This window comes from Carettochelys insculpta, chromosome 9 (assembly GCF_033958435.1).
Source record: "Carettochelys insculpta isolate YL-2023 chromosome 9, ASM3395843v1, whole genome shotgun sequence".
NCBI lineage: Eukaryota > Metazoa > Chordata > Testudines > Carettochelyidae > Carettochelys > Carettochelys insculpta.
Genome location: NC_134145.1, coordinates 4,702,486 through 4,715,192, shown reverse-complemented (window position 1 = coordinate 4,715,192; position 12,707 = coordinate 4,702,486). Strand labels below are relative to the sequence as shown.

General features: G+C 37.3%; 1 protein-coding gene across 4 annotated transcripts in view; it reads right to left on the bottom strand.

Annotated features, from left to right (window-relative positions):
- MAST2 (microtubule associated serine/threonine kinase 2) overlaps positions 1-12,707 on the bottom strand; it is a 258,995-nt gene that overhangs the window by 35,631 nt on the left and 210,657 nt on the right. For all 4 annotated transcript variants that reach the window (XM_075003275.1, XM_075003272.1, XM_075003273.1 and 1 more), the window contains 2 exons: positions 6,420-6,521; positions 2,216-2,348 (listed from right to left, as the gene is read on the bottom strand). In XM_075003275.1, the coding sequence (XP_074859376.1) occupies positions 2,216-2,348; positions 6,420-6,521 (235 nt within the window). The remainder of the gene's footprint in view (positions 1-2,215; positions 2,349-6,419; positions 6,522-12,707) is intronic.

Genomic DNA, 12,707 nt, shown 5'->3' with positions numbered 1-12,707 from the left:
GCGTATACATTCCATTAGTACATAGAAACTAGATGTCCAAAACCCCTGTTTTCTCTAACAGGCCCAATTCTGCAAGTACCAAGTACTCTGCAGCCATGGTGAAGTTAGTGGAAGTTTTAGAATGCTCAGCAACCTTCAGGAGTTGCAAAGCACATCACAGGATCAATCCCACATGGCAAAGGCAACAGGCTAAAAGCATATTCGTATTGAAAAGAAATCTCCAAATGGAAATAACACAATAAGTGACATTTATACATTTCTATTTTGTAGAAAGAAAATGAGGCACCTTGACACTTTTCCACAAATTTAAAGAAAACTTTATCGGCTAATGGGAATCCCCCTAAAAGGGTGGTGCGGGGAGGATTCAGAGTATGTGCTGGACAGAGGAGGTCAGTCAGAGTGCCCAGAATGTCTGGATCATTTAATTTGTATTCTGTTATAACAATAATCCCCAAATAGTAAAGATCTTTGATATTTAACCCAAAAAGGAACTGTAATTTGACTGACCGAGTCTCTCAAGCTTTGACAAAAGAGGAAAAAAAATTCTTAAGAGCTTTCAAAAATGTTCCATTACCTAATGTATAATATTTTTAAAGTATGTGTATGTACAAAACATATAAATTATCTCCCAATGTCCAAATCTGACCATTTAATTTTTTTGACTAAATGACTCTTAGGGACCACAAGTATAAATGTTTCCATCTAAATTAATGGGCTTTGGCCCACTTATGGCACTCTCTCCCACCAACGTCCTGTCACCCCTGTGGTAATCCTGCAGACTGTAGGTTCTTTGGGCAGGAATTGTCTATTTTTTCCCTTGTATATCAGACCGTATGTTGTTCATGATACAGAAGAGACAATTGTCCTTGCCCTTCATGCAAAATTTAGTTTAAAAAAACAAACAAACAAACAAAAAAAAAAAACAACAACTTTTCTCCTCAGGGGTTCAACACAAAGGCTAGGATGACAGAATTTTCCTCAATGTCCAAATCAGTCTGCGTGTCTGTTAATACTGCCTCTTCAGTGAAGCAGCATCAGCCAACCCCAGCACTACACAGTCCAAAATGCAGAGATTGCTGCCAATTATCTGCTCAGACAGTGACCCTGCAATTTGCCTGCATGTATCCAGAGAACCTACGGCTTTGCAGCATTCATGGGTCTGGAACTGCCTCACAAGGTCCCCCTGTGTAGTGGAACTCTGCTGGTTGTGCTGCAAAATGGGCCCTTCTATAGCCACTCCATACCTCAGGGATGTCACCACAAACTGCTGAGAACAGATTACTTGAACCAGAAATATGACTGTTCCACGGAGAGCAGGCATCAGCATTAAGTCTAGCAAAGGAGAATTCTTCTATCTGAACAATGGGTTTTACCCATAACAGAGTTTTTACTGTACCTCCCCCCACAAATACACACCCACTAATCTCATGGGGGATGCTGCATACCGTCCAGATATATTCTGAAGAACCAGATTCCAAGTTTCTGAGCAAATGTAACAGTAAAATAAACAAATAGATTGTTTGAGTTGGCAGAGACCCAGTGAAATTTAACAATATCCCAAGGGCAATGTCATTGTCAAAAGTCAGGTTTAGTGTTGTTTTTTTATTAAAGGCTAACAAACCTTAATATGAATTCGATTTAAAGTATTGTTCTAAAATTTCAATGAAAATTTTGAACGTAAACATTTCTGTACAGTGCAGAAAACTTCAAGACCAGGGCATCTGGCAGTGCCTTTCACCCACCAAGTGGACTTGCTGCCAACAGCAGATAAACAAATCACAACTGAGCTCTGGTATCAGAGGACAGCCATGTCAGTATGTATCACAAAAACAACGACAAATCCTGTGCCACCTTATAGAGCAACAGACTTTTTGGAGCATAAACTTTCCTGGGCAAAGACCTGCTTTGTCAGATGCACGTGACATGCAACGACGAAGTGTGTCTTTGCCCACGAAAGCTGATGCTCCAAAAAGTCTGTTAGTCTGAGCTCTGGTTTCGCTGTCAGAAAGCAGAACATAAATGGCTAAAAGTTAGCACAGAAAGTAACAGCTAATTAGAGAGGGAAAGGACAGTTTAAATATTGAGACTGGCAACAGGATAATGATGTGACTATGGAATTAAAGAGAAAAAATCCTTCAAGAGTCCAATGAGGGCTGAAGATAGTCTGTATTTGATATCTGGAAAGGCCAAAGAGTGCAAAGAAAGAAGTTCTCACCCTCCAGGGGATCCCGGGTAAGGCCGAGCTGACTGATGATGTAACGAGGAATGTCACATTTAATTCCTTGCCCTTCCTTGGCATGACCTTCAGCAGCTTCTAAAAGATGGTAGAACTCTTCAGGATCAAACTCCTAAAGTGCAAGTAGGACAAAAGATATGAATGATTCGATACCAAAATCAGAAGAGAACGTATTGTTTTAGTTCCATTAGAGAAGGAGGGACAAAGCACGGCTGCTATTAAGCTTTAATAGCTAACCTGCTCAAACATATCCAAAACTGATTCCAAGGTCCAGTAATGCTGCAGAACACCTCCTGTCTCAACAAGCATAGCAACATGATGGGGACAGTCTCCTGCTCTAGAAAAATGTAAACTGCTAGATGTTTTCAGAGACTGCGATGGACGGCCACACCCTTGGATCAGCTGCCCTTGCCAATGAACAATGACAACAGAAATGGTAGGAAAGAACATCTTATAAAACAACTTGTGGCTAGGGGAGCGTTGAAGCACGAGACTTCTCTGTGTTTAGGCAGTTAACGTTATCCGCCTAAACACAGAGAAGTCTTGTGCTTCAACAGGAGTTTTGCAGTAGGGTCATGAAACCTCAAGTACTCAGTTTGCTCAGGCTCCTTAAGTTGCTACAATCCATAACATATATTATAAAAACAAAGGTTTTGAGGTGAGGACCTACCTGAAGTTTCTGCTTTTTAGTGTGGTAAGAAAGATGAGTTAAGCCTCTCAACAACAAGTTCCAGTCAAACTTAGTGAGCTGAGCAAAACATTCTAATCTTGCTTCGAACTCTACTGCATAAGTTACAAATTTCATTATAACAGAAGTCTTCATTTCTGCTTGTTGAGACGCTCTAAGCCAGCGTTTCCCAAACAAATTTGGCCACAGTGCACTTTTGAACTATTGAATATATTGACAGAACACACACGATGGTTGGGGGCACATGAGGTGATGGTGGAGGGTTTCAAATTGAAAAACGGCTGCACATAATGCTCAAAAGTTGATTCAAAGGAGTTAGGTTTTTATATGTCTTATTTTAAAGAACAAAAAACAACAAGAGAAAATCATCTGAACAAACTGCTGATGTCCTTTTGATAGGAGGACCCCATAATTAAGTAAAAAATAAAAAATTAAGTACAAATCCAAAACAAAACATCAATGTAACAGCCAAAAGAAACATGATTAGTGTCATTCTTTTGTACAAAAACAGAAAGGACAATATTGTTCAAAAAAGGACTGTCCTTCCTTAAAGCTTAAGCATTTTTATGAAAAAAAATGCAAAACAAATTAGGTATTGAAAAATATTTACATTTTGTATTTTTATAAATTCGTTATTTTTAAAGAAAACTACTAGAAAATAAAAATAAGTAACAGTTGACTTTTTTAATGGGAAAAGTGTTTTTGCGTCTTTTGATCACAAATCTGTTTAACATGAGGAACAATACTGGAGAGTTGAATCCTCATATCAGGTGCAGCATCAACCGGTTTCTCTGAACACAACTTGTGCCAAAACCATCCAAATCAACTCTGATTGTTTCAGCATGAGTAGTATAACATCATCTATACTACTATGAATGTGTTATAAATATGAATGTTCCCATTCCTGTATCAGATGGAACAGTCGCACCAAAGGCATTGTGGCCAGTAGAATAAGTGACTTGAACAAATGATTAGGTAGACAGAAAACCACAGAATATTAAATGGAGAATTGTTCAGTGTTTTTATATTTTGGAGTCCTGCCACTGTTTGCAGGGCTGTCACTACAGGCTTTGGTGTTCATTACTCAAATCTCGGAGACTCTATTGCCTCCACCTGCTCCCAGGCTCATCTCAGAAAGACAGGTGCAGCAGCTACCTTAGGAACCTTTTGCTACAATAATCTGCAGTTAATAGCACGTACGATTTAGGAAGGGCTTCCAAGAGGAATACCACATTACAGCGATGGCATTAAACTTTGGCAAATGCTCTCTTACCCTTGTAAGGGGTTGTGTGCTATTCTAGTGACACAGGTATCTATTTCATTATTAAGCAAGATGAACACCAAGTGATACCCAGCAATCTAATTTCAGTTTAATTTTGCTTTTTCAATCCTAATTTTATGTTTGGGGAACGTTTTCAAAGAAATCGTTAAAGTTAATGAGAGTCACTCAACCTGGCAAAATTCACTCAGCGTTCAAGGACTAGATGCAATAACCACTACCTTATAGTCTTAATTTTATTATTCAGGAAATCTCAACAAGATTCAACTGCAAACATGCATTTTAGCTGTGGTGTATTAATTTTCCCCCTGGGGGAAAAAAATCACTGCCTTCGGGGGTCAAGCTTCACAAAGCTAGTTTGGTTTCCAACAGCTCACATGCAGAAACTCACTCCTCCTTGATACAATCTCTGAAAGTGCAACTATTTATCTCTAAGCATGATCCTTCCAGAATTTATCTGCATGCCATAATGCTGGCGAAAGAGGCAGTTTTACTCAGCTCCCCAGAGTCCAAGGCCAGAAGGGGCCATTAGATCATCTATTTTAACCTCCTATATAACATGAGGCCAGATAATTTCATCCAGTTACTAGCCCTGTATTGAGCCCAATAACATGTTTCTCTAAAGCATACCGTCTAGAAAAGCTTCCCAAGTCAGGATTTCAGCTGAATCCACCACTTCTCCAGGTAGTTTGTTCCAGTTGTTAATCACCCTCACTGTTAAAAATATATGGTTTATTTCTAATCTGAATGTTTTGATTTCATTTGACAGCCACTACTTCTTGTTCTCCATTTCTCTGCTAGATCCCTTACATACCTGATATTTTCTCTCCCCAGTACCACAATGATATGACCTTTTGATCTCTTTGATAAACTAAACAGATTGAGCTCCTTAAGTCAGTCTTTAAAAGGCATGAACTCCAGTCCCTGAATCATCTTGGTGGCTTTTGTTTGTACTCTCTCTAATTTTTCAGCATCTCTCTAATATTTGCACATGGTATTGTATTCCTGTACCATTGTCACCAATACCAGCTACAGAAGCAAAATCGCCTCCCCACAGACCGTTTTTACATGTTCAAGGATCGCAAAAGTGACTTTTTACCAACATTACCCTGGCAGCTCATGCTCAGTTTTCTAACCACTATGTTCCCGAAATACCTCTCAGAATCAACGCTTTGCAAGACAGAGTTCCCATTCCATAGTTATGGCCTGTGTTCTATATTCCTAATGTCCAGGACCAAGTGTCAAACTGCATCCTCCGACTAGTCGGGGAGGGTAGTTTAGAAAGTGATACATGACTTGTGCTTCGATATATTTATGCTATTTTCTACAGAATTTATTCTCGCTTATGAACTTCCTTGGATTGTCCTCACCTGCACGCGTATGTTTTTTCCACTCAGAAAACGTGACATTCTACTTCTCTATTCACCACAACAGGCAAGAACAGTGTGATAGGATGGGTGTGGGAAACAGGAGCCCACTGACCACCAGCTACTTTTTTTTTTTTTTTAAACAAAGGCGGCAATGTGTAAGAATAATTTATTCTAGAATACGAGTTCAATTCTGATTTTTGTTTTACTTCAAAGAGTACGTCTACACAGAATAGAAAAAGGTGCAGATGGCCTGTGCCAGCCAACTCGGGAGCACAGGGGCATTTCACCGCAGTCTAGACTTATAGGTTCAGGTTCTTGCAGTGGGAGGGGCCCAGAGCTTATGCTCCAGCCCAGGGTTTCCCAAACTTTATATAGTTGGGACTCATTTTTTTTCAGTACCTTTTTTGTGGCCCAAAGATATAAATGCATATAAGAAAAAAGAATAAATTTTCACTGTTTATTATTTATTCACAATAATAATAGTACATAGCGATAATTTACATTTTCTAAGGACTGGTGTTTTTTTCCCTAGGACTGTGGACCACACTTTAGGAAATGCTGCTCCAGCCCCATGGCTGGAAGTTTACATGGCAATGAAACAGCTCTGCAGCCTGCACCCCGGGAGGCTGAGTTGGCTGGCATGGGGCAGACGGGGCTCTTGGTTTGCTATGTAACTATATTCTCAGAGTCCAAATCTCATTTACACTAACGCCCTACATGTGCTTTAGATCAGAATCCTATTTTTTTCCAAAATACATATTCCTTGTAAGAGTTGGTTTTTACTGTCTTCTCCATCCAATCAGCCACTTCAAAGCATATAAACTTTCTTCTGAGGACTGTACTTACCAGGCACTCAAGCAGTCGAGCTGGTCGTGCAATGATGATCATGAGCTTTTTCACCAGCTGGGTAACAAAAGCTACTTCTGAGCCCTCTGATCTCTCGTGGGCCTGCAGAGAGCGAAACATCACCTTATTGTTCAAACAGTCAATTGTCAAACACTAAAGCCAGAGCAACATCAGCTTGGTAACCATAATTAATATAGCTCACATCTGTGTTGCTAAATCACACACAGCTCTTCCAGGAAAACTGATTCTCTTATCAAGCAGCTAATATGCCAGAGGCCTCTTTTGTAGTGCAATACTTGAACATCTCCATTAGTAATTTTTTAAAAATTTTAAATGACAATTTCTAATCAAACTTTTGGGTAGCATCATTTGAACTGTTTTCCTTTCCAGGATTCTAGAGGATCATGTATATTTAAAAATCAATTTTTAAAGTTTACTTTTACAGTTTCTCATGTATTTCCTGCTCATTACTATGGAAAATCTCCTCCTATTTCATTCTTCTTATTCTGCCAAATTATGAGTCGCTGATGTACAGTGCACAGAAGGAGAACACAAACTACATAAAAATACATTTGCTGTTGAAAAAATCGTATTCCTTTAGGACAACAGGCTTTTCCCATTTCCCTATAAACTTAATTCTCAGTTTCACGGAAGTTGTCTTTTTTTTTTCCTCCATTGAATAATAAAGAAAGCAACTAAACTAATGCCATAGAAACATGAAAACAGATTCTGAGAAGTACAAAAAGAACATTTACTTTCTTGCTTGCTCAGTACTAGAAAGGCTACAGAACAAGTTCTAAAATGTGTAAATATAAAACTTCACTGTGCAGGCTGATGAGGGACTGCCAGCGTCCAATTCTCTGCAGGTATTTGGCACAAACTGATAAACTACCACTAACATAATGAAGATTGTACGTTATGCTTCAGCCCAGCCTCAGAAATAGGGTCCTGAACTGGCTGCTTGACAAACATCATCTCTGAGTTTTCAGTTGCTTACAGGCCTATTTTATCCACAAGGATTGTAGTAACAAGAAACAGTGCTTCATTTAATGGTGGTAACTAAAACAAAAATAAAATAAATCTATTCAAGGTTGTGAACACAGCACTGGTAACCAAAAAGGAAAGGCAAAAGCACAGGGAAGCCTGGATTATGGATGGGGAAACTAAGAAGTAAAATTTTTGAAAGTTAGGTTTTTGCAATTCCGTACTAAAGGTTTTTCCTTTCAAAAATAAGCTTCTGCTTAATCTGGAACAGGTTATTACTGTTTAACAGGTCATGTGATAATACAGCCTTAGAATTTTAACCTTAAATAAAAGGAGGTTTTCTACAGAACTACAGATACACTAAGCAAAGAGAACACAGGATATAATTTCTGGGTGTATTACAAATTAAAGCAACAAAAAATAACATTTTGAAATGCACAACTACTTAACAGATTTTTAGCTTAATATATTTCATAGCTAATTTCTAAGTAATAAATATAATTGTCTAACTGGGGACGCTTGATATTCTCCCTTTTGTGCCCCATGTTAAATCACCACCTTGTTAAAGTAATGAGACAAAACATGAATTCCGGGGAAAAATTCAGCATCTTCATATTCCAAAGGATTTTTATAGATCAGTTACCTATATTTGAATAACTAAAACATTAAACACAGTGTATTATTTCTCATACAAGAGCCATGCAAATGGAATGTTAATTTACTTCTAAATAATGAACATTATGCAGAAAAAAACTGTTTGTTCATTTGCATCTATATTTATAGTCTCAAAGGCAATTTATTATTTTAAATGAAGTTGTATTGTTTTCATTCTTTCTAAATTACTAAGATGACTCAGATAAAATAGTCTTTAAAATATAATTGATTTAATCAGTGTTTTGTTCTGAATATGAAACACTGGCACCTGTCTGTCAAATGATACAGGCTGAAAAAAAAGATTGAGAGCTACAGGATTAGAAAAATCAAACACAACTTGTAACAGCCACTCAGCCATAATCTCTGCACAGCGCTGTTGTTCCAAGATCCTCAGTAAAACTGCTGCTTCTTGTTTCCTTCTTTCACAGGATAGCCCGGACATCTCTACAGATGTCTTGTTTGCAATCTGTCCCAGTTATGCTATCTCAGAACCACAGCTTATATACCAAACAACTGCCTGATGCTACCATGCGCCCTAGTATGATGCATGCCATCTCATTAGCAGTTCCCAATGACAACATGCTCGTCTGAAGGTTGCTGGTTTAATTTCAGGGTTTTTGTTTTGTTTTGTTTTTCCTTAGGGGAGGGCAGGATAGGGGTTACGGGTGAAAGCTGATGCCATTCCTACACACACCAAGCCATTTCCAGTGACACATGTATAGGTGGTAGCAATGGGTAATTTGCAAAGCGATTCCCTCATCTGAAAGACCCATCCGTCACTAACTGTAGCCACTGAGGCATGAAATTAAAATCACTGTCCTCCCCTGGGGTTCAGCAGGACCAATGACTGGGATATGCAAGTCACAACATTGTAATTGAGCTAATATACCAACACAAACCAAAGCAGCAGAACTGCAGTGCCAAGAACCAATATCTTGCACTTCCGCATTTATTATTAAGAAAGCAATTCCAATTTTCAAATAGGCAATATAAAATCAGAATACAATCCTAATGAGCCCCCACCCCTGTTTTTTCTTCTTTCGTATATAGAAACACCTGCATTGGCATCTCATCTTTCTTACCATACGAAAATCTAACTAATTGTGTAAATATACAACACTGCCCATTCAACTCATTTTGCCTGGTTAGTCATTTAGTCAGTGCAGTAACTAATTACAATCTTTCATTCTGATCTTTGTTTCTATTTTGTTTCATGGGATAAAATACAAAGGCCAATTCTATAAATCCATGTAAGAAAGCTTTATACTTTGTTTTCCAATATTTTGACTTCAAACTTTAAGCTAACCATAGAAGATATTCTTTAAAAATCCTATTGAATTCATGCCTATTTCAGGGAGGCCAGCTGATAACTTCCTGCTATATAATAAATCAAATGCTTCTTGGCTAAAATATGACATTTTATGCTTAAATACAAGGAAAATCAATCTTATTGGCCAATTAATCTTAAATGCCATTTTGGTATTTTATTAAGACGACCTGCTTCTAAGTTTTCTGTCTTGCTATATCTACATCAGTAAAGTTTGGCTATTTGATTCTTTAGATTGTACTTTTTCTTTTTTTTGTACAACTTGAACCATCTTATGTATGTAACATTTTTACACCATTCTAATATTTCGCTATCCTATCACTTGAAATTCTTGCATTAAATTATTACATAGGGTTTTTGTTTTAAATGTCATTAGCCCTTAGCCAAATCTGTTCTCATAAAGGAAGAATATTTTAAATTACACAACATCCACACTTCCATTCCTGTCATTCAGTGACCTTCTGCAGACTAATTTTCTTGTACTGTGATAAAGACATTTGGAAGGTTCCTTGATGCTGCTATCATTTATGCAAATATAGTAGGTAAACAACAGACTGCAGTGCTAGAGTGAGTACAATTTTTAATAGTCTTTGCTGTGTCTATTATTTTTATGTAGTACAATAAAGGTGAACAGCATGTGACAGACTAAGCTGAGTGCCCTACTCACAAGAGTTTACAGTGTAAAGTAACTTTAGTGTCTTTAATTATCTCATATGTTAGAACAGGTTGAACTGATCTTTGAGAGACTTCAACTTGATACCCCTTTTAGCTTGACTGTGAACCACTAATAACTACTCTATGGGAACAGTTTTCCAACCGGTTATGTACCCACCTTATAGTAGCTCCATTTATGTTGGATTTCCTAGTTTGTTTACGAAAAGGTCATAAGAGAGAGTAGTAAAATCCTTGCTAAAGTTAAAATATACCATATCTACCACTTCCCACCATCCACAAGGCTTGTTACTCTGTCAAAGAAAGCTATTAGGTTGGTTTAACACCATTTATTCTTGACAAATCCATGTTGACTGCTACTTATCTCATTATTTACTAGATGTCTGCAAATTGAGTGCTTAATTATTTGCTCAATTATCTTTTCAGGTTCTCCATACTTCCCTTTTCATAAATTGACATATCTATCCTTTCCAGTCCTCTGGAATTTCCTCCATCTTCCATAATTTTTTAAACATAATTGCTCAAGGCTTTGTTACCTCATCACTCTGCTCCTGGAGTATTCTAGGATGTACTTCATTAGGCCCTGGTGACTTAAAAACACCTAACTTATCTAAGTAATTTTTAAATTGTTTGCCCCCTATTTTGGCCTCTGATCTTATCTTTTTTCATGGGCACTCAATATGTTAGATGTCTAATCATTACTGATCTTTTTGGTGAAAAATGAAACAAGAGAGGAATTTAGCACTTCTGCCACTTTGTTATTGTCTTTCCCTGCACTCCCCCACCACTGAACAATAGGCCTAACCTGTTCTTGGTCTTCCTCTTGCTTCTAATATATTTGTAGAATCTTTTCTTGTTGTCCTTTATGTGCCCAGCTATTTAATCTCATTTTGTGCCTTTGTCCTTCTAATTTTGTCTACATGCTTTTGGTTCTTCTTTATATTGATCCTTGGTAATTTGACTTAATTTCCACTTTTTGCTTTTGTTTCAGATCATTGAAGGTTTCCTGGTTAACCTGCAGTGGTCTTTTGACCTACTGCCTTTCTTTCCTATGCACTAAATTAGTTTGCTCTTGTACCTTGGGAGGAGAACTCGCTGACAATGGCATTCCTGCACAGTATTTAAGAACTAGTTTGCACAGTCATTTGGGCACCTCTCATGAATTCTACAAATTCACTTACCAATAAATAATTAAAACACTCCTCTGCTCTGCTAAGTCCTCAAAAAAAACTTTTAACAATTATTAGTTGCAAATATCCCACAGTTATCTCTGTGGGTTTACCGATGTACTTCCTAATTATTAATTCATAATGTTAATGGAAGAAACATTAATTGAAAAAACATGAATTAGACTAAACTGTGTAAACAAAACACATGACAAAACAAGACAGTTAAGATCAGTTACAAAACAAAAAAAATCAATGTGCCATTGAAACATTATGCTCAGGGAAGCGATGGCGCTAACATACAAAAACACTTTTTTAAACAACCGCAAAATTACCCTTCCCAGACATCCCCTTCAACTCTGGGGCTTTCAGAATTCTCCTCTTTGTATTGGGAGATTTATATGAACTCAAACTTAAGTTCTCCCTCTAACAAATAATTACAGCACATATCAAGAGGAGCTCTGTCTTCAGAAAGGGAGGTTGCTAAAGGTATTAGTGAACATGAACAAGGGTTCCTAGGATACCTCTTGGCTTTTTATCTTGATCACTATTTTTTCATATACCATGCTAGTACCTGGAAAGAATGGTAATGGTACATGAATTGCTAGAATTGACATCCTGGGATCTACTTAGGAAATGATCAATACAGAACATATGCAAAACACAATGCACAGAATACACTAATTTTATTTCAACTTAGCTCATCTTTCCCTTCTTACATCACTTAGCAATACTTGTGATCTCCTAAGATACAGAGGCTTTAGGCATCATTACCTCCACAATATTGCAGCTCTTTAACCAAGAACCAAGAGTTAGGAAGCTGTTCCCAAGCCAAAACTACACTGTGGTAACAAACAGCCATCACATAATCTGTGACATATCCATTTGACCCTTACAACATATGTTCTCCAACAAAATTCATCAGCAGAATTCCAGTCCAGCTTAGAAGTAAAACAGGAAGTTGGTCTGACATACAAACATTAATTTCTAGGGATACTTTAATCAAATATTTTTATTGAAAACAATTATTTTTGTTTGAATAACTGAAGTACAATAAACACGTATTAAAATATGTATCATTCTGTGCTTTTGTTAGTGTTCTGAATGCTATACAATACACTGCAGAACTAAAAAAGCAAATGAATAAAGTTCAACATTAAAAAAATCCTTTGTGAAAAATATTTATAGCAACATTATAAAATACACTTTTATTCCTTCAAGGTGCCATCCTCATTAATAAGTATTCAGATTGTTACAGTGCATTACATTTCTTTTACATGTTTGAACCCTATTTTCACTAAAGAATACGTCTCCACCTACTCATTCATGCACATTTTTTTATTTTTGCAAGATTGGGGTACAGAGGTGAAGTGACTTGCCTAAATATAGATAGTACATCTGTGGCAGACAGGGACATTAACACTGGTTTTCTAATTTTCCTCCTGGTGTCCCACCTATTGAAACATACTGCCTCTCCTAAAACTC